General features: G+C 37.8%; 1 protein-coding gene across 9 annotated transcripts in view; it reads right to left on the reverse strand.

Annotated features, from left to right (window-relative positions):
• EPHA7 (EPH receptor A7) overlaps positions 1-22,799 on the reverse strand; it is a 211,677-nt gene that overhangs the window by 43,419 nt on the left and 145,459 nt on the right. For 3 of the 9 annotated variants that reach the window (XM_054820420.1, XM_054820417.1, XM_054820416.1), the window contains exons 11-15: positions 21,289-21,474; positions 20,661-20,722; positions 19,473-19,682; positions 18,255-18,404; positions 13,468-13,661 (exon numbers count right to left, since the gene is read on the reverse strand). In XM_054820420.1, coding sequence (XP_054676395.1) covers positions 13,468-13,661; positions 18,255-18,404; positions 19,473-19,682; positions 20,661-20,722; positions 21,289-21,474 — 802 coding nt within the window. Of the gene's footprint in view, positions 1-6,829; positions 11,031-12,212; positions 12,369-13,467; positions 13,662-18,254; positions 18,405-19,472; positions 19,683-20,660; positions 20,723-21,288; positions 21,475-22,799 lie in introns of those variants that run through there. The other 6 variants (XM_054820414.1, XM_054820415.1, XM_054820413.1 and 3 more) reach the window with 4 other exon arrangements.

Genomic DNA, 22,799 nt, shown 5'->3' on the forward strand with positions numbered 1-22,799 from the left:
TGCATAGGTATTTAAAACCTCAGGTTACATTTATATTGACTCTGTCTCTAATGACATTTTTTTGGTCAGCACCAGCATGAAGGTCTCCAGATCAAGAGATTCATGAGCTAGCGTACATATACTCCCGACTGTGGCATAGTTTTACTCTGGGCTGCACCTGGTTCTCACTGCCAAGTACTGATTCCACCAGAGCAGAGACCAGGTGCAAGCTAACAAGTATGAAACATCAACAAATGGGAGACGAAGATCCCTGTGTGACACATGGCAAATCGATTTGATAATTTCCTTGCATCTGAATGACCTAGCTATTCATTATCATAATGCTTCATTTCTAGCTTCCCTGCTGTCCAGTGTCATTCCAGACCTGAATTAGGTACTGTATCTTGCCGGGAAAGGGACAGAAACCTAAAATGATCTGGAGAAACCGAAGGCCAGTCAGACAGTGGAGAAACTGGCTGACAAGCCCTGCTGAGGTGAGGATAGGGCTTCAGTTCTTGGTTGGGATATGTGTATGGTCGGATTTAGTACTTATTTACCCAGTCTCTGATACATGCCAAGGCCATACCTGTAGTCAATAATGGAACAAAACTAGCACACGCACGAGTTACCACACACATTGTAACTTCCACAGAAAGGAAACCCAGTGAGAACTAGTTCTCAGAGGGTCCTGGGTGTGCCATCGTGTATCCCAGCAGTAAATCTGGATGTGTCCTGAGGAAACTATTTTCAGGGATTCACATCCCCAAACCTTCTCTGAAAGTAGATTCCTTTCAAGAGGAAACACATGTAGAAGAAGGATCAAAGAGATCATATGCATTTTATCTAACGGTTGAGCAATGGTAGAATCATATGGGAAAAGGAGGTGCCTGCAGACCAGATACTAGCTCTTCTGGGACATGGCAGACCACTCAACCTCTTCCATGAAAAATCTCCATTTTACTCAGAATAACAATCTCCTCATTCCCAGAGAAGTGGCCTAAGCATCAACTTCAGAGTAAGAGGGAGGGGATTTCTGGAAGGGAAAGGTGCCTCAGGAAGGGAAGAGATCGTATAGTGCAGGAAGGAATTTTGGAGGTAATTTTGGATTAGGCTTTTCCCAGACAAGCAGCTGCAGCTCAAAGTGTTTGGCAATATATGAATATCTACAGACTCTCCCTTCCCACACAGAGGTTGAAAGTATCATGTTGGCCTTGTAATACCTTCCCACAGCCCAAAGATGTGGAGTCAGTCTTACTCTTTCTGTGCATTTCTCCCCTAAGAGATATGTAAACTCTCCATATGTTCTCAGAAAAGAAGTAGGCCATTCATCAAATCACAAAAAAATAAGGTGAGCCTTCCTGGAAACAGAGGTAAAAGGATGCCAGACAGTTGTTACATTTCCATCAGCTATGCGTCCTGAACTATGGGTAGCCACGATTCAGCTGTCAATAAGCACGAGAGGAGTCAGTCTGTTGGCTTGTTCTGGCATTTACACCAGACAAGGAGAGAGAGTGAGCTCAGTAACAGCTGCACATCACCTCTGTGAGGTATCTCCATACTTTCAGCAAATGGCTTCTACCAATTTACATCATATTCATCTGCTTACTAATGTTCACTGACCTTAGCTAACAAGGGCTTCCATCACCAAAAGGCCTTAAATACAAAAACAATAGCAACAACACAATAGAGCTTATGGTTCTGCCAAATATAATACTCTGTTTTGCAAAAGTATGCTGTGATGGCTCAATGACAGACATGAAGATGCATAACTGTATGCTATGTGGTTTCTGTTTCCCTGGTAGCTAAAGCAGAAGCACTGTTAATTTAGACCTGAAAATTCAACCTTAAATATCATGCAATCACTTGTAAAAGCATTATGAAATGTATAATATCCATTCCTCTAGGATTTTAAATTCAAATATCTTGACAGCATCTGATGTTTAAAAAAAAAATAAATTCAGCTTTACGCAATCCTGTTTGAAAATACAAGTGTAAAAATGGTATTAGCTGCTTTGAATGCTTACTTTATAAGATTTTTTTCTTTTCTGTAATTATTAAGATACTTTGCTATACTGAAAGCAGATAATATTTCTAGAGAATATCTTCATTCTTTTGCAGCAAATAATTCAGAACCAGATAACACAGGTAAAGCATTAGTTTCCATATGATTTTCGTTAATCCAGCTATATTCATTTCATCAAATCCATAAGAAATAGGTTTATAGTAGTAGAAAAGAATGAGAAGAGACTTTTCCCACATTCATTATGAGGGGTATAAAATCACAGAAGGTAAGTATTTCCTCCCACTCCCCTGAAATAGTCCCCTCACCAGGTGTTTTGATTTCTGTCATTCAGCTCCCTCTTAAATTGTACTGCCAATAGAAAGATTTGGATATTATTTTAAACATACTGCATTAGCTTGTATCATTGGTGTTACTGGGCAGTTCACATGTAAGCCTGGCTGATTCAGCTCTTCTGTATTCAACACCGCCCTTCCCCCATACACACTTTTGTTTTGTTTTGCATTGACTAATGACTTCTGCACTTAGAGTGCAGATCATTTGGAGTGATCTCCCTGACCCATAATTTCTTGGTCATAGATGTCGCATTTGTTGTTCCTGGGGTACTAAATGTTCCTTCCTCACTGTCGTCTTCCGCTTTTAGCCCCCCAGTGAAGCACGGGTGCTGCTAGATAAGTATGAATGACTAATGCCAGCTGGGGAGAAATAGTGCAAAAAATAGTTTCCCTTCTCATGGATGGGGAACTATCCCTCAAAAGCCAAAGGCACCTCTGTACAAGGAAACAAAGATGGACACCTACAGAGGGACTTTGGTCTTGTGATACTCAAGTAACTACCGCAAGAAGGTACCGTTTGGGAGACACCCCGATGTTAGGCAAGCGGTTTCCTGGGATGGGAGGCAGCTGGTGACTGAGATTTGCAACAGACAGCACACAGTCTATCTGGGATGCTTTTGCCAGCAAGTAGGAAACATCAAAGAGGATTTGTCTCTTGTAAGTTTAGGTAAGTTAGGTAATTATTTCTTTTCAAAAGACCACTACAAAGATATGCTTGAAAGCTTTTATTTTTCTCTTTCATGATCCCCCCTTCCTGCTCTTGGCAGTGGATGAACTGGAGTGTGTAGGGAAGCTATATAGTAAGGTGCAGCCTTTCTCTCCCCAACAGCAATCAATCACTTGTTCATGGTACTGAGGCCCAGGAATATTAAAGTAAAATCCTCATTAGGAAACTCTCTCAATTCCCTCTTGGTCCAATTTCTTTCTGTAGGCATATTGGTCTGGATTTGAATCTGATCTTGTCTTCTTCAGTAGCCCATGATGGTACAAACATTGGCTACTGGGGAAGAAGACACTGCTATTTTGTACAGAGTAATATAAGGGAGGACTTAAGGGGCCACTCAAGTAAAAGAGCTAGGAGAGAGACCTGGGATGAAATGAGCTGAGGGCAAGGGCTCTGCACCACAAAGATCCTGAAGGAAAAACACAAGGATTGCTCAAAGCCATGCACAGGTCCAGCACCTCCTCTCAGCCTCTCCTTTCCCACCCAGAGAGCCCCTTCTTCTATTGTCTGGACCCTTCCTGCTCTTCCACTGAGCAGGCATGAAAGCACCAGTGCTGCCAAGACCAAACAATAAATTGTGAAGACTTGGTCTAATTCTGTTACAGAATTACTTCTTTATTTGTTTATTCTTATAAATAGATTTTGCATTTGTGGTCTAGTTTCAGTGACAGTGACAGGATACCTGCTACCCAGAAAGCTCCATACTTTGGTAAGTGGAGTCTTTTACAGTGAAAGCTGCACACACAGACTTCCCATAGACGCGACTCTTTCACTTTCTGAACAAAATCCTAACCATCACTTAAAAACTGCCATTTCTGAGTGGCCTTCAGGAGGTATCTGGATGATTTTACTAAGTTTATTTCAGGCAAATCAGATTTCTCATGCAATTTACTATGTGCAGCTTTAGTGGGAGAACACATTTAATTTACGACTATGACTGAAAAGAACATCCTGGAGAGAACCAGTCTGAGATTTCTGCACCTTTTTACTCTTAAGCTACACATGCATTCTTGGCATAGACCAGTTGGTCCCTGAGGAAAGGAAATTGAAACATGTTTTCCAGCAGACATCTTAAAAATGGACATGCAGCCCTTCAGAAAGACAGTGGAAGCTGGCATAGTAAGACAGGTTGAATGATAGTCAAGAAATTGCCTGAGTAATGTTTCTACGAACATGAAATGCAAGGGATCAACGTGGATACATTCTATCTATCATTCTTCAGCCTAGCCTCTTTCAAGCCAGATTTGGATGTCCTAGTAAAACTAACAGATGATTTTTCTTCTCAGTGAGATGGCATCTTTGGAGCAGGCAGTTTGTTCCTAAATGTAGGCGGTAAACTCATGGTTTTCTTGGTAATTCTAAGGAAATAATCAGACGATAATTTCTATTGCACTTGATAGACCTTACAGACTCCTCAGCATTCCTTTGGGGTTTTTTTTGGCACGAAGAGGAAGGCTTTAGTTATGGGCTTGGGGCTCTAATGTCTCTGGTTTATTAATGACTTGAAATACTCAGAGGCATGGAACTCCATTAAGTCTTTGGGCATAGCTATGGCTTAAGCACTGTGTTATTCAGTGTTAGGCATATTATGATTCATCAAATGACCCATAAATTGTAGTTTTTCATTATTAGTATTAATTATTATTAGCAGCACAGTTCTACAGTTGGTTATTTGGTTCAATTAAATACAGAAGCCTTGGTCCATGGATGAATAGATTTTCTGTTCCTGATTTAGCTCTTCTGGCACTAGGCATTATGTCTTGTTTTGTCCAAGATTCATTTGGCTGGCTACACAAGTTTCGCATGGCTGTACTGCATCTTTTTTCACAGTCTATCAAGACATCAACTATTTTTTGACTTGTGGTTCTTTTTTGGTCCCTCTAATTAGATATTAATTTCACCCAATTTGTATAGTATCAGTGCTAAAATCTGCTATCGTTACCCTAGACTTAAAGAAAACTACTCAAAAACCTTCTGAGAGTAAATATCATCAGAGTTCATGTTTTATTTTCAGGCTTTTAATGTAAAATTCTCCTTTATGTCTCTTTCAAGTCTGCTTGAATGAGCCGTGTATTACCAGTTGCTTTCCCATCTGTCTCAATTTAGTCTCTTTGACAAATTCCAATCTGGCCTGAGGAAAAATCAGAGTACTGAAACCACTCCACATTAGACTATTAGGTATATTTTATTAACAGTGTCTCTTTACTTGAACAAAAAATCTCGACACTCCTTAACTCCCCTTCCAGCAATGTCTTGCAGAGCCCTACAACTTAGACTCACGCATCCTGAATGGCTTCACACCCCCCTCTTTCCATTCCCTCCCATCTTCTGACTTTTCAGCAGGTGCAAAAGTGAGGGGTTTCCTCTTTAACTTTTAACCTTTCATAATCTTGCTGGACATAACCTACATGGTCTGTACAGCATATAAACCTCACATGATTCCCTTCACTTTCAAACAGCCTAACCCTTACGCACCCTGAAAGTATACTGAGAATTTCATGGATATTATAGACACGCTAATTTTGTCCCATAGCTTGTCCCAACAGATTTTAGTCTAAGTACGTGTGTTAATTATCCTAACTCAAAAATCTAAAAAAAAAAAAAAAAAAAAAAAATCCTGAGAGAAAAAACTCCCAGAAACCTAACTTGCATTCTGCCACTACTCTTTTTTCAGGATATTGTAGATTTTATGCCTATGGTTTAACCTCTTATATTTTTCAAATTCCTGTATGAAATGTGTTATAAAAATGGTGGCCCCAGTCATACATACTTTGGTTTTCACAGGTCATTTGTTGGAATGGGTTTTTCTTTCTTTGTTCTCCGGGGTTTTTTTCCCAACTTTGGTATTCCCTCTCCCCTCCCCCACACCTCTCCAATCCTTTTTGCAGGAAATTTAATTACAGAACTGCCTATTCCCAAGTAAATAGAAGGCTGTACTATACAAACAATAAAGATCTCTGTTTAAATGTAATTGTTGGCTATGTTTGACAACCCTTAAGGGAATAGGAGAGAAAATATAGGCTGCTGCCCAGAATTTCTTGTTTTACTAGAAATTAGTTTGAGGCTAAGACTTTTGAGTAGTCTTGTGAATCCCAAATCTACCATCTGTAAGTCCATTCCATTCCAAGTTAGTGGGGGAAAAAATTCTCCTGTTTCTACATATCAGTTAATTCATCAGAAGTATGATCCTAACAGGTCCTGGACATGCAGAAACCCTGCTGTGCTAATTGCTGAGCAAATCATAGCACCAACTGCCTGAATACCTCTGCAGCACCTGCTGCCAGAATTACTGTTAAGCAAGAATTTATATTGTATTTTTCTTAAACTGGGCTCGTCATGCTGTCTGGGAACTGTTCTCTTCCACAAGCACCCCAAATGTCACTTGTTTAAAATAAAACAAACAAACACAAACCACCAAACCCCAAATGCATATCATGAGCATATCAATTTCTATCTGCACGCAGGGAAGTAACACGTTAAGGATGTGTTAGCTCTAACATGTTGTATAGATATTTTTAAAAGGTGAAATGACCCTTTTTTGGCTGAGTTGGCCTTCACTCCTCGCGCACAGCCAGTGGACTGCTTCATGCCATTACTGGGCAACAGAATGCCAGCTGAACCCACCCTTGTGGCAGGGTGTCTCGGCATCGCTTGGTATTATGGCTGTAGTGGCATGATCACCGTCTCAGTAATAACCCGAAAGTTGTGGAATTTAAATCATTCTCAAAATTGCTGGATATAAATTATTTAGAAAGTTAAGGACAAATTATTATTTTTTTATTTCAACTACTAACCAATAAATGTAAAAAAATATCAACAACAAAACAAAAATAAACCCCTTCATTCCCCACATTAAAGCAATAATTTTTGTAACATTCAAAACAGTGGAAACTATTTACGGTATATTACTATTAGTGGAGAAAAGCAAATTTAATTTAAAATCATTTTTTCAAACTCCCTCAGTGGATGCCAGATAACTCCAGCTTAAACAAATATAAAAACCTCATTTTAAATGGAGAATAATACAGACAGAGCTCAGTTATTGAGATATTAAGGGCAACATTCAATTTGAGATACATTTAAGCATCTTTGCCTCCTGGAGATTTTTACATGACAAGGCTTTAGATAAACACGGTTTTGCAAACAGCAACTATCATATCTTATCACATAACCTCTGGACTGAAGCGGTATGTCAGCAAATATTTCTGATTATTTCAAATATTAAATAACTGTAATTTACTAGGCAGGTCGTCCTCAGAACAATCACAATTTTTTCAAGAATTAATACCCATATACAAAAAGTATTTAGATGATCTGTTACAAATCTCTGAATATTAAAACAAAACAAAAAAAATCAGTAAGAAAAAATCACCTCTCTCTGTGATAAGGCCCAGTTTAAATACATTCTGGGACATACTAGTAGCGGAGGAGCTGCCTTTCTACGACACTCAGCTTGCAGGGGAAACTGTAGCAGCCAAGGACATACAGGGTAGGAATCACCTCACCTAACTTTAACTACCTAGACATTAGATACCTAATTTAAGCTAATCATCTGGGTTCCCTCTACAGGTAATGGAGATAAGCATTCCCAGAGGGAGATTCATCCTGCTCGTCTTAGGCATCTCTCTTTTAGATGTTTGTAGATGGATAAAGTCAAGAAAGATCAGCCTCATTGACAGCCTGATAATCTGTCTGTAGCGATGCACAATTTCCAAATTCAATGACATTAAACCAGAACTGAGATAATTTCTTTGTTTCATCGTTTAGCCTTTAATTCTCCCTCTGACCCAACTTTTTCTTCAGTTCCTCCCATTAACATCAACTTTCTCTGGCACTTTGCTTTTCTTACACTGGACTATATTTTCCTGGAACCTGGGGAACTGCAACCAACGTCAATATGTTGCTGCTCTGCCAGTTACAAATCCATTTACGTGCATGTGCTCTAAATTGCGGTAATGTTCTGAACAGATAGATACGATAGGAGTATTGATAGCGATTGTGCTTTCTGGGTCTACTCTACCACTTTCAAACGTGTAAAAATCTGTGGCAACATTAAGGCAGTCAAGGTATATAGATGAATGCTAAAATATATTTACTATTCATAGAAGATGGCTTAAATCAAACAAGGAAAAATAAGGAAGAAATACCATTAGGGCCCTCACTTTTACATGTGTAAGCCCAGGTCACCACACGTGCTTCGAGGCCTCTGAGCTTCGGAATATTGAACAAATCCTAAAGGAGAAGCCTGGCCTCAACTCTCTTGCATTTCGGGTTTGTGGGTTCTCAGCAATACCAGCATTGCTGCATCGCACCTTTAATCACCAAGCCCTTAGAAACTATAGCCAAGATTTATAAGGAAGCAGGTGTCTGAACTTAGACTCCTAAATTCATAGCTGGGTGCCTAAAGCAGCAGCAAAACTGACAAGCACCCTGTGCAGTTGCCCACAGATGCTCACCGCAGTAGTGAGGCACTTAGCATTTGTTATAACACAAAACGGATGTTTATTAATGAAGAGTGTTCCAATGGCTACTCGAAGTGCCTTGGCCGAGTGCTTGCGTGCACTAATTTCAATTTTGGGCATGCAGTCTGCTCTGCGTCTTACTTCTACAGCATTTCTAGAAAATTAATTTTAATAGTTAAAAAACCATCTTGAGCTGCATACATGAAAATAACTCCATTTCTACTGAATGACAATCTAATACGAAATAAGACTATTCACCTTTTTTTCTTACTCTGCCCAAATCCAGGCAATAAATTAGGCTTCTCAGCATGACTGTAAAGTGCTGTGAATTGTATAAACAATCATATATGGACACTGAAAAATAACCCTTATGCACATTGCATTATAGTTCCAAAAATATATTTACAGTCTATTACAAAGATTACAAATGGAAGTGTCTATGTAACGGGATTATGCTAGTTAAAAGCTTTTTACAGATTTTCTTCAACAAAGGCAGGGGGGACAAAAAATTAGTATAACCAAACTGATTTTTCTAATGAAACAAATAAATAAAATGACAAATATAACACTGTACAGTGATCTAGAAAGGGGGAGAAAAAAGGAGGGGGAAAATGATGCATTTAAGTTTTTGATAACTATCTTTGGTCCTAAATGTGGGAAAACACATTATGTAGCACTGAATATACATGTTTGTTTGTGATGCTCTGCAAGTAAAATAGAAAAATATAGTGCATTTTCAATGTATTCAGAGCTCACTACACATAAATGTGTGTACAAAACAAGACAGTATAAATAAAATTTACAAGTTTTACAAAGGAACATTTACAGGGTTTTTCTTTTGTTTTTATTTTTTTTGTGTGGATGCCCACATTATCAAACAAGACCAATTTATGACTGATCCCTGGGATCTTTCTCTATCAAAATCAATAGAAGCAGCCCAATTCTCTTTGGAAGTACAGCATTTCATTGCTGGGGTAGTTCACAATTTTCAGATTTTTTTTTTAAAGCATTTATCTCTGGTTCATATACATTCCTGCAATATCTGTAAAGACACCTTTTCATTATTGCTTATGGTAGTTAAATATTTTAATCAAACAAAATTAATATATAAGTAAATGGTGTAAAAAAGATATCCCATAGAGCGACTACTCTTACATCTGTGTTGCTGATGAATGTTGTGTCTGTGTGAGCACGCACACGCATGTTTGTTCAGAGCAGCAAAAGCTTGTAAAAAACTTGAAAATTTTGAACTGCCCCTTGCTTCATGCTCTACAGTTCTCATATAAAATCTATGTCCTTTTTCTGACAGCTGGGCTGCATAACGGCTTAAACTTATATAAAATATACGCCAGCCATTTCTCTCAGATTTGCTAATGCAGAGTATTGAAAAAAAATGTGATGTGCTCAGATTAAATGGTTTAGGTAACACTGGAGAACTGCACCTGTGTTCCGAGACACTCCTACAATCACTCGTCCATTCAATGCAGTGTCTCAGCAGGTTTACAGTTGTAGATCTACATCTTAGAATATATCTCACTTTAAATCTAGTCCATTAAAATCGTCTTGCAAACAATTTGCTAAAAGTGCCTAGAACTACTTAGGGGTCATTATTGCTTTTCTTTTTTTTTTTCTTTTCTTTTTATTTTTTTTATTTTATTTTCTTTTAAAAGATAGTATATGTGTAACCTTAAAAAATTCTTTAAAAAATATCAGAGCTCTTGGCAACTTGCATTTTCCTGACTCCCTGCCAATTAGCTAGCCATGTCAATACGGTGCTGATTTAACAAAAGTAAATGGCACAAAAGGATACCAAAGTTTGGACAGATATACATTGCTTGGTCATGCTTCTTAAATCTCTAGGAACTCAAATAATCCTTCAGAGGTACCCAGTGTAGTAATGTGTCATAGAATTAGCACTAAAAAGGTCCAAAGATATAAACATCATACTAAAAGAAAGTCTTTATGAAGAATAAACACAAATGATTAAAAAAAGATTCAGAAATCACAGATTTAAGGAAAATATTTTGTTGAATTCAACAATAATATCATGATTTTATCTGACAAATATATTCTTTTTTTAAATTTTTATGTACATTTAAAAAGTCTATTAGATAAAAAGGAGGTTAGAGAGCTCAAGGTGTTTGTATGTTTATTCAGGTAGTACTTTGTTTATTGTCACTGCTGTTTTCCTTGCCACCACTGGTGGATCCTAATTCCCTTTTCATAAATTCTGGTGGCACTTAGGAGTTCAAGTCTGTAGGTGCTTCTTGTAGCTCTTCTATTCACTGCAGGAAGGACCCAGGAAATCAAGTGTCTTCTAGCAGCACTTCATATATACTGAAGGCCAGTGCTGTTCTCTCAGTCTGTCACCTCCCTCATAAGGGAGAAATGTCTATCACACTTGGATGCCAGTGCCGTGTAAATGTAGCATTTGTGCTCTCATAGTCTGAATGCTGCTCATGATTTTCTTTTGATGACCAACCAACGTGATCCCTAAACTCATCACATCCCTGGGGAAGATAAATGCGTACATTGTTAATTTTTCAACTTAGACTGCTATTGTATGGTATTCAACTGTGAGTCAAAGCTACGTAGTGGTCTGGGCTACAGGTTTCTGACATTGAAGCTACACTGGAACCTCAGCTCAGTACTGTGAAGTTCATATAGGTGCTGTTCAACTTCTCAGCGAGGAGTGCAATTACATGGCAGGTGTCATGTAATTACACTGCATGTGTCTCCACATCTGAGAATGAGGCCAGTATGTTTTGCACTGTGATAATCTTTTATTGTCGCTTTCAATGACACCCAGGGAAAAGAGACACTTCCCTTGTAAAATACTTTGGGTGGCTTTCAGGACAATGTTATGTATAAATACAAGATTTTGGGGATCACATTCTGCTTCCTAAAGAGATGCCTAGAGAAACCCTTTGCATATTGACCCATACCCATCATGCAAATGGAAGAAGAGCAGCTGTTTCAATTCCACAGCTACTAGTGCTACTGATGTAGTAGAAGCTTATAGGCTTTGATGACAGTTCCCAAGCTATAGGCTGAGGCCCCTAAGGATACCAGTCAGATAAGAGTAGGGTTGCAAACTTGAGAATATTATTTAGAAACTTGTTTAGAAAACCACTGCTCTTAGTAAGAGGAATTACATGTGTTTGGCAACCACCGGGACAAGAACGCTGTTTGCAGGGTGCCAGGAAGACCTGTTTAAGATGGCAGTACCAATACAGGCCATGCTTGCCTTCAGAAAATTGTTTTGCCTCTATAGACTTTTATCTTGATGCAAAGTCATTTCTTGCAGGACACAGCCCCCAGCCAATTCAAAGAAAATTACACATCTTCCTATTCCACATCTGGAGAAAGGTACCAATTAGGTAATGGAGGCAAAGGGGTTATTTTCCTATACATACATGCTTTGAAATGGGCCACATTCTCCCTCAAATTCTAGCCCCTTGGTGTTATTTCAATTGGTCTCAAAAGCAGGAAAAAAGTAATGCCACACATAGGTAGCAGGGTATTTGCCCTGTCATGGGATGCTCTAATATGACATCATCAGCTGCTAAACCAGCTGATTTAACCCCAAGTACCATGTCTGTACTCAGGGTAAAGTTTTGGAGTTGAACATTGTGTATTATTTTACCTAGAAATTCCTAAATGCAAGTTAAACATGCCCAGTACTAACTTACTCAATAGTCATCCTGGCAACTGATTCAAGAGAGTTGTAGCCTGCTGCTGTGAAATTATCCTTATATCTTTCCATCTTAATAGCTTGTAACCATTCGCCTACGGAGCAGAAAGTGGTAAAATCGGGAGTGTTCTGGTCCAGAAGAGGGCTAATTGGTCTACGGAGAAGGAAAAAGGAAAGTAAGTTGTTTCCAAAGAGAGTAAAACATCAGGGAGTATTTAGCAAGGTGAGTGTCAAATAAGTTTGGGGTATTAAAAATGTCAAGAGTAGAAAGTAATAGGCCTTTACACACAATTTAGATTATTCTGTGAATAGCTCTTGACTACTCTGTAGCTCACAATATGTACTTCCTAAGCTTATTCATGTAAAAGATGAAAGGTCAGAGTGAGCAAAATCAGCCTAATGGACTATTGTTACCAATAGAAAATCAACGTTATTACCTAGCATCACAGCAGCTGCAACTAAAGTTGCTGAGTAAAATAAAGATGCTATTCTTTTAAGCATCTAAGAAAATATAGTTGTAGCTATTCCCATTGTTCAATTGGATGGACAAAACAAAGACAAGGAAAGAGCAGAGACACGAAGTAAGTTGCTTAAGGTCGCACAGTAAATCAGTCAGTGGAAGAACTGGGAGCAGAACACAGGCCAGTTGATTCCCTAGTGCAGTGATCTAGCTAGCAGATCAAAAGATTACCACAATTAAATAATTCATCTGAAAATTATGAAGAAGCCATTAAAAGCTACACCATGAAATACAATGAGATGCAATCACTGAAAGGAGTTAAAGCCAGAAAATGAAAGGTAAAAATCTAGAGTGTAGCATGTCAAAGTACATTGGCCAAGCATGAGTACTATTAATTACTATTTCTACCGTAGCAGTTCCCAGGGCAAGGGATGCATCATATAAAACTACAATAGATGATGATCCTTGCCCTCCAGACTTCACAATTTTAAGAAACAAGGAAACCAAAGACTGCTAGTGGTGAGAGTGTGGAAAGAGTGACAAGCGGGCAGAAGTTTACTGAGAAATGTGTTAGTTCCATGATATTTACTTTCTTTATTTTGGTTATTTTTTTAAGAAAGTCCTTTTTGACTTTGTTCAGCACGGTAAAAAAGGAGGTCAAATGAGGGAAGAGAAGAACAGGGAACAGAAGGAAGGAGGAACTGAGAGACACACGGAGTTAAGCCACCAAGCAGAACATCCAGAACTCAGCCACATGCACCATCATAAGAACACACACTAAAACTTTTCTTACCTGCTACAGGTTCCCAATGGGGTTTTCAAGCTGTTTGGATTTCTAATCATTTTGTCCAGAATACCAACTATCTGCTCAAACTTCGGCCTTTCACCGCGTTCCTTCTGCCAACAATCTAGCATCAGCTGGTGCAGTCCTGCTGGGCAATCCATGGGTGCTGGCAAACGATAGCCTTCTTCGATTGCTTTTATAACCTAGCAGCCAACACAGTTAATCATTTTTCATCAAGCAATATTTAAGGAATATATATTGCTACTCAGTTCAAGAAATAAAAGGAAAAAAATAAAGAAAAAATCAATAAACAAATTTGCCATCAATGTTGCAAAAATATAAGTCTGTTGTTTTGACACTAGCCTTCATGTTTTCAAATAATTTCCTCGACTTTATCTTTGGGCTTATTAAACATATTGTTCTATATGTGCAGAACATAGCTATATTACCTAGTCAAGTGAACAGCGGGGAACAGCAATTAAATTCACCAAGGGAGCAACAGATAGATTGATAAATGGAGTTATTTCAGAAAGCATTATTACTTGCCCCAAGGCTTTTATGAAAGTGTGTGGTAGAAGCAACAGACTTGTAAATGGATAGGGATCTGTGCATGCACATATAAAATACAAAAAGCCTGGAGATATTATAAAAGGATCCAAGAAAAATGTTTAGCAGACAGAAATTGGTAGGGAAAAAAAGTTGTGTTCTATATCTATCCATGTTATATTAATGATAAAGTAGCAGAAATGTGCCACACGAGAGAGGAAGACCTGGCTGAATGGTATTTTAATATATCACCTAAACAGAAAGTTAGATTTAATAAGAGATTCTGCTAGATGATGATATGATCGAAGGAGAGCATAGATGTCTGAACCAAGAATTACACCCACCCATTGACTTCCTTAGCCAAGTCCATTTGGATTTAAGGAAAAAATAAAAATGGGTAACGTAAAATCACAGGAAACTGCTATAAGCCTTGAGGGCAGGATAAGAAGGCACATCAGGAAGCAAGCCAGATAAGAAAGGATTGTGAAAAAGGGCTAAAACACTGTTCATGGGGGATTTCAAGTATACTGACATTGACTGACATAGCAGTATTAGAATTGCTAAGGAAGGGTGCTTGTTCCTGATGGGTAGTGCATAGCACTGTCTTCTCCCTCGGTTTGTACAGAAAGCAAGATCAGAAGCTGTTCTGGATGTAGCCCTAGGAAGTAGATCTGGTATGATAAATAAAGTTGGTGAATATCCAGGGTTCAGTGAAAATAATAACCTCAGACAGAAAATATTACATAGGTTGAGTGAGAAAATTCAAAAGCAGTGGACTGCAAAGTAGAGAGAACTGCAAAGAATACAAAATGACCTTCAAAAGACTGGCTGAAATCCATGATTGTATCAAAACCTTTTGCAGAAAAGTTTTGTGAAAAGAGGAGGCATAGCCCAGTGGTAGGGCACTTACTGCAGGTTTGTGTCACAGAATGTCCTTCTGACCTCAGGGAAGTTGCCTCATCTCCCTGGGCCTCAGCTTTCTATCTGAACATTTAGAATGACAGTACTGTCCTACAACTCAAAAATGACTGAGAAATATTCAATTCCTGCAGTAACATCCACACCTTGAAGAATGAGTGCGGTGACCTTTTAGAGACAGTGAATTTATCTGTCAGACAGGGTGGGGAGAGAGGATTTCTGCGGAACAGGGAAATTGGAAGAATGGTACTATACAGGAAAGAAAACATTAGAAGTAAAATGTAAGATCTTTTAGAGCAGTATTAAGAGGAAAACCAAAAGAACAGCTCCTTATGCTTAGGAGTAGCAGTGGCATAAAAATGAAAAATAAGCTACAGTGTGTATAGAACAACTGGTGTGCTATGAAAAGTAATGCAGAAATTTCTGACCTTCTAAAACGTTAAAGGTATTAAACCCTTTGTGCATACTACATATGTTTTACTACGAACAAAGCAGTTGTGTAAGAGGTCAGAATGCAGAGACAACCAATGAGGAATGAAAAAGTAGGTAACAGCAACAGCAAATTGTTGCAAAATATCTAAGACTCTTAGAACTGGCAAACCATCTAGATAAGACTATATCCAAGAGTGTAAGGGGTAGTGAAAACACAAACGAAAGTATCACGACCAGGACTTTTCCATGTTCACTATGATCTGCAAAGAAACCCGAAGAGAGGTGGGAATCAAGATGATGATATTATTTTTAAAATACTTCGGAGATACTGCAGAATCAGCTTCTTTGATGTGTATTCTGAGCAAGAAGGATGAACTAGGAAACATAAAACAATGAGTTAGCTAGAGATGGATGGAATTGCTGGGAATATCCAAAATATTGCAAAAATATTCTAAAAAAAAAAGTTCCTTTTTTAAAAAGAAATATATTCAAAACTTGGGCACTTTGAAGGGTACTACAAGTGTCTACTCTGCTAAGAAAGGTGGGGATGGGGTTCCAAAAATCAGTACTCAGAGATAATTAAATAGATGCAGGATTTTTTTTTCTTTTTTTCTTTTTTTTTTTTTTTTGGATAAACAAAGCTACAAAGAGACCACAGCTGGAGTTCTTACTAATAGAATTGATTTATATTATTTACACTTCCCACAATTTGTTTTTCAAATTCTGCTTTTTCTGCAAAAAGAGAAAAAGGGAATACTGTTAAGAGTCAAGTATGCTTTTTATCATAATCAGGCTATCTGAGGATGTAAAGGAGATTAGAAGAGGGCCAGGTCTGTTCACTGCATATACTGGCTGCCAACAAAGTATTAAATACGGGTAACTGGACAATGTAATATTAGGACTCTGCTTCAGGGTATATAATAATAATACAAAAGAATAAACATAATTACGGTAATAAATCCAGGAGTACAGCAAAGAAAAAAAAAAGATCTAAGGCTAAGCTCTTGCCCTTTTCTGAAGAACTAATCTGCACTTGGGTCTGTAACCGCATGAAAGCACCAACTAGCAAACCCCAGCAGTCTAACAGGGGGATAGGGTAAAGTGCAGCGGTTTGAGGGCTACTGTTACCAGCGAGGATTAAGCTGAGAGGAGCCCACTGCTCAGAGAAGTTGCGGGGACTCTGTGGATCATCTGTGCTCAGCCCTCTGTGCCTCTGTGGGGAGCCTGTAGGATAAGCGTTCTTCTGGTAAACCCTAGCTCCATGTTGCTGCTAAAAGAAGGACTTTTGCTTAAAAAGAGATCGCGACACAAATTTGTATCCTCCATCAATCTAAAACAATGACTTAAAGGAAGAGGGGCAGAATTAAAGAAATGCCATCTAAAGATCCAAAGTAAGGGAGACATAATTTTTAGGAGATCTGATCTGGTCTATGACTACACCCACATCCACTTTTAGGCAAAATGATACACTTAAGATATATAAACTGCCTGAGTGTATATGCAAAATTAGAAGAGACACATTTAGCATTTTTTATTCCAGTTAAATACTCCCATTGGTAACTGTGAAGGAAAATAAATAACTAATCATAAGATGATTCTAAATTTTTCCATCATAGATTTATCTATGGGATTGGTAGGATGTGGATGTTTTGGGAAGACATGCTTGAAGATCACAGCATACAATAATATTTGAAATTATTTTACCAAGCAATTGATGTATCTTTTAATTGTGTGCTATTGAAGACTATCATGTAAGATGCTAAAAAGAGATGAAACTGCAAGAAGTGGTAATTAACTGTTTTATGAAGAAGGTTCATTTACACGCTTTACTTGCAGTTTTCAGTAGAGGCAATAATTTTCAAAATCCAACAAGAAACATGAAGATACCAAAATTTCTCCCCTATTTAAAAGTTTTTCCGTATTGTTCCCTGAAAGATAGGTAAGGTTTGCCTTTGAGGCATCTTATATTCCTGTCAGACTTCTTTTATGTTTGAATCTAGTACAGAAGGAAGGTGTCAAAAGAAATGAAACTCCACTGGGTGTCTAGGGAATGTAAATATTTCTCTTTCTTTGCCCCAAGGACTTGTTTGCCCATATTTTGACAGTCCATGAAATCTTTGACACTGAGACCTGTCAAATATTAACAACTTTTCACTGTGCCAAACTGACTCATCATTTACACTTTTATCTTCTTTTTTTCAACTTTGATGTCGATCATTCAATCAAAAAATAAAATAATAATAAAAAAACCACTCAAGCCCCCGACCTGAAGAACTTTAAATGAGACTTTTTCTGACATCTTTCTCACCTGCATGGCTTTTTCCTGTGTGCTTTCTATATTAATAGATACTCTTGTCAGAAATCAAGATTAACACCCATCTGTTCTATTACTGCTGACCTGTTGCTCTGGGTCATATTTTATGCAAACAAGGGTATTGTTAAATCAGCATAATTAACTTGAAAAAGCCAAAGTAGGTCATTAACTGCCACTCAGATTTTTAACAACTTTTTTCAACTGATTAATCATTGCTCGGAGGTCAGAAACCTCAGAATTATTTCTTATTGGAAAAAAATTAATTCCTTCTATGCTTAAGTGTAATAAAGTACAGAGCATATATTACTATTTTTGATGTTCCAATTTTACCTGATACTTGGGACAGACACCTACAACATCCACATGACAGAAGAATAATTTAGAGATTTAGGTAAAAAGTGAAAGCTCTGTGACTTTTTTATTTTGTGAGAACCCTACAATATTTTCATAAGTCTTATTTCTAAGCCAACAGTTGATGCATGTATAGTGAAATACATATGTATGTGTTCACAGTATGTAATTTTTGTTTTTATAACACACACACACACACTCTCACACTCACACTCACAGACAAAGTATAACCTACATCTTGATTTGACATGTCCCAGTAAGGCCGTTCTCCGTAAGACATTACTTCCCACATAACTATTCCATAACTCCACACATCACTGGCTGATGTAAATTTGCGGTACTGGATGGCCTCCGGAGCTGTCCATCTCACTGGAATTTTTCCACCCTATGAAAAAAATAGAAAAGCAGAACGTTTTCTCTTTTCTCCACAAAATTCACCATAGACTAGATTTATAATTATTTCCATCAACATCAAATGCAACATTTATATCATCTACTATAGTTGACTGATTGCAGAATTTTCAAAGGAGTCTAAGGAAGTTTAGGCTCTTAAAGCACTTGGACCATAGAAACAGACACCTGTCTAAGCTAAGTTGGATGCATTTCTCTGGAAGTGCTTATCTCTTCACTGATTTTAAGGGGCTGCTTAGAAGTCTGATATACACTGGTCATTTAACTCCTGGCTGGCTGAAACTAGGTGAGGGGAATTTCATCCTGTGCATATAAAACCTGTTGACTTGTCATACGGCTCCTCTGAAATCTCGGTCTGACATTTTTAAACCTGGATCCCACTTAGAGCCCAGCGGCAGCAGTGACAGCCGAGAACACCGGTGCAGTTGCCTGGATCCCTGCGCCTGTCGGAGCAGATTCCAGGGGCCCCTCCTTCCCTCAGCATGAGAAAATAGGTACAGTGAGGCCCCATGGGTGGGAAAGTGGAGCTGGCTCAACAAAAGAATAAAGAGCATAGTGTGCCCGATGAATGCTTATTTAAGAAAAGCGTCCCACCCAAAAGCAAGGGAAAATACAGGAGTTGAGCTTTGTCACAGTCTAGCCTGAAGCTAGTCAACTTTTTGTTGAGATAAAATCTTGTCTGAAAAATAGTAATAGCCTACAAATATTTTAATTGACTCATAGTAAATGAGATGATTAAATTTTTTATGGGTAAAACTTCTGTATTTGTTCAAACAAAAAATAATGAGGAAGGGAACAATGAAGATAGAGGAAAGGAATAATGAAGATACTGTGCAAAATTTTTAGAACTTTATCAAATAAAAATGTATGTTCTTACAAAAATATCACTCCCTAATTAGAGACAGATTTTTGCAGAGACTCTTTTGACTGGTTAACATTTCTCAATATATTAATGTATTTCTCTTATCTATATTCTCCAGAAGATATGCTTCTTCTTAGTAACCACATCTCAAAACTACTAAAACCCATCGATTTCTCTTACGGTAGTAGTGTAGACAGCCTCTGGATCATCTTCTATAACTCTGGAAAGGCCAAAGTCTGACACTTTACAAACAAGGTTGCTGTTGACAAGAATATTGCGTGCTGCAAGATCCCTGTGTACATATCCCATATCGGCCAAATATCTCATTCCAGCAGCAATTCCTCTCAACATTCCCACTAGCTGAATGACTGTAAATTGCCCATCATGTTTCTGCAGGGAAGAAAGGAGCAGCAATTCTTGTTAGTATAGCTGAGAAGAGAAATAAGAATTAGTTTTACAACTTTAGCTTTCTACTTATTTACTACTTCTGTGGCAATTCATCCTGGGGCAAAGAAACTCACTTCAAACACAAGTTTTATTTTCTTCAGCTATAAAGCAGTACATCCAGTTGAGAAATGTGAGTAGTTAATGTACTAGAAGTAACAAAACTTGCTAATCACTATAAATTTCTGGCTAAGGCATGGAAAGTCTCTTCTAAGAGAGATTACCTGATGTACTTCTATGCTCTTCATCTCTCAACATAATTATTTGATTCAAGGAAATAAGAATTATCTCCTCTTGGAACCCTCGCTAGTGATAATTTTATTCATAGCTTGGAGTTTATCAAACAAACATAATCTTTCTGTTCTCTACAGAGTGTTCATACATCATCTCACACTGTCTTGTACACCTGGTAAGGAGTCAGAACTGGCCAGTTCAGAAGACACACTCAAAAAATGCTAAATCGTTGTGAATTTGCACTTCTTTTTCTTTTGTTCTTCTCTTACACACAACCATAGTTCATTTAGGGATTCTTGTACACTGATTTCCACCATGCTGACACTAAATTCTGCTCCCAAAAGGCAGAAGATTTGGCTTCAGGTATCAGTAGTTTTAACTTCAGCTGGTGGCAATAATAAAACCCACCATATCTATGCCACATTAAATCACTTAAATTCCTAGAATGTTCCCATGTGATCCTGTCTGATCGTCTCATTTCTGATTTGGTTTTGCTGAAATAACGTAGACAACAGCTCATATTTATCAAACTCCATTTCAGCCTGAAAACCATTTTAATTATATGAATATCATGCATGTATATATATATGCACATATATAAAACCATATTTTTAAAAGTAACAATATATAATACAACATAATATTTGTCACTTCAAATATGTTTTTATATGTTTTCATTTTGGTACTAACCCTAAGAAATGCATCTAAGGCCCCGTTCTCCATGTATTCTATTACGATCATGACTGGTTTCCCTGAAAGAAAAGACGACAGATTTTGTTTGAGAAACTGTAACACAGATGGAGTGCCTTTTTTTGACAAAACACATGTTATTCCTTTGAAGGACTGAATCATTGAGACAATGAACATTTCTGAGGCCTCCAGCACTGTTACTGATCTCTAATAAGTTCTTAAATGTCTGCATGGAACGTGGTCATGATTCACAAAATTAAACCATACAAATCAAAATGTCAGTGTGTTCTCCTAACTCCTGCTGTGTGAACAGGACTCTGGAATAATGACACTTCAGATAATATGAAAGGACATAAGAAACCTTATCTCTCTGCATGGTCTTTGAGGCTAAATGAAACTAGAAAAAGAATATATTTCAAAGTACTTCATCTTTTAATCATGCGTGCATCTTAATTTTTTTCCTCAGGTTGTAGCATAAAGTAAGTATTGTTTTAGTTAGTTACGCATCAGGAGAAAATCCATTAGGACTGTGCAGCCTGTTTATAATTTGAATCTTTGACCATGAATAAGCTAAAGTAATTTCTGCCATTATGTTGCTATTTGACTGACAGATCCAGCCGCTGCTTACCTCTGGTAACGACCCCTTCTAAGTGAACAACATTGGGGTGGTCAAACTGTCCCATGATGCTTGCTTCACACAAGAAATCCCTCCTTTGCTTTTCCGTGTAGCCAACTTTCAGAGTTTTTATGGCTACTGCGACATCTCTCTTGCCGGGAAGCTTTAGACGCCCACTGCACACTTCACCAAACTCTCCTAAAATGAAGTAGATCAAGGCTGAATTAGTCCGACTATAATGTCAATATTCTTTTTAGGCTTTGATTCAACTAGCCACCGAAGTGTGTGTTTAAATTTAACATGTGGATGTTCATATTGAAATGGAACACAAAGACAGGCACGTGCTTTAAATGAATTGGTGACTAGGTACCTTATGGAGTAAACACTTCACATTAAGCCAATCTACAGATCTCTGAATCTTTTAAAAGATTTGTTAGTAACTTGTTACATTGTTTCATAAATAGGAAATAAATATGAAATAGCTTTCATAAGAAAATACTATTACAGAAATAGTAATACCATTTCTAAGTGAAGAAGTCATTCTGTTCTACATGGTTTCCTCGCTATCTTTAGATTCCATGTTTTTTTTTCTTTCGAAAGGCTCTTTCAGAGCTGCTTTTAATTTAACATCGTTATGGTGTTAAATGAAGCACTACATTATTACCTTCAAGCAGGATAATTTACTTCGCAGATTATGAAATGAAAGGTGTGACTTATAATAATTTTGTTACACTAAACAAACACAGGGAAATGCTGGAAGTTTGTAAAAGCTTCTAAACTAACAAATAATTGTAACTTGAAGAAGCATGTGAAAAAAATGGCCAAACAGCCAGCAAGAATACAAAAACCAAAACAAAACAAAAAAAGCCTCAACAACCATAATTTGGGAGAGAAGTAATTGAACTCCATTGGACAGGAAAGAGGATGGAAGCACACGAGATGTGGAGCTGAATGGCAAAACATCTACCTCACAATTACTGAGGTTGTGAAAGATTTAAGGATTGTCCCTCGCCTCACAGGCATGTCAGCAGAGAGAGAAAGAGAGACCCCCTATTCTGTAGCCAGGAAGAAAAATCTCTTGGAGTATATAGGAGAAAAGGGTAGCAACATATCTTTAACTGAATAAAGGGGAACATCTCTTTAAAAAGAGAAAGATTAATCGCAAATATATTTAATAATCTGGTACTTTGGAAATTTATCTGGAGTATGGGAGATATAGATCCAAGTCCCTCTTCCAAATCAAATCAAGTCTGAAATTTATCTCCTGCATACCTGTGGAGTGCCTTAACATTAAGCTATTGACTATAGACAAGTATGCAGACACACCTACATCCAAGACATGTTTTAGGGTAAGTGCCGAAAAAAATGTTTGAATTAGGAAAGACTAACACAGAGAGTTTGATTAGAGAATCTCTCTGGGACATAGACTGAGGTCCTGAGAAACCTGGTGGGATCAGGACTTAAGTGCACATACACACTGCAAGGCATCTGGCTGGCAGTGGAGAGAGGTATGCTTGGAAATG

Source organism: Grus americana, chromosome 3, assembly GCF_028858705.1.
Source record: "Grus americana isolate bGruAme1 chromosome 3, bGruAme1.mat, whole genome shotgun sequence".
Taxonomy (NCBI): Eukaryota; Metazoa; Chordata; class Aves; order Gruiformes; family Gruidae; genus Grus; species Grus americana.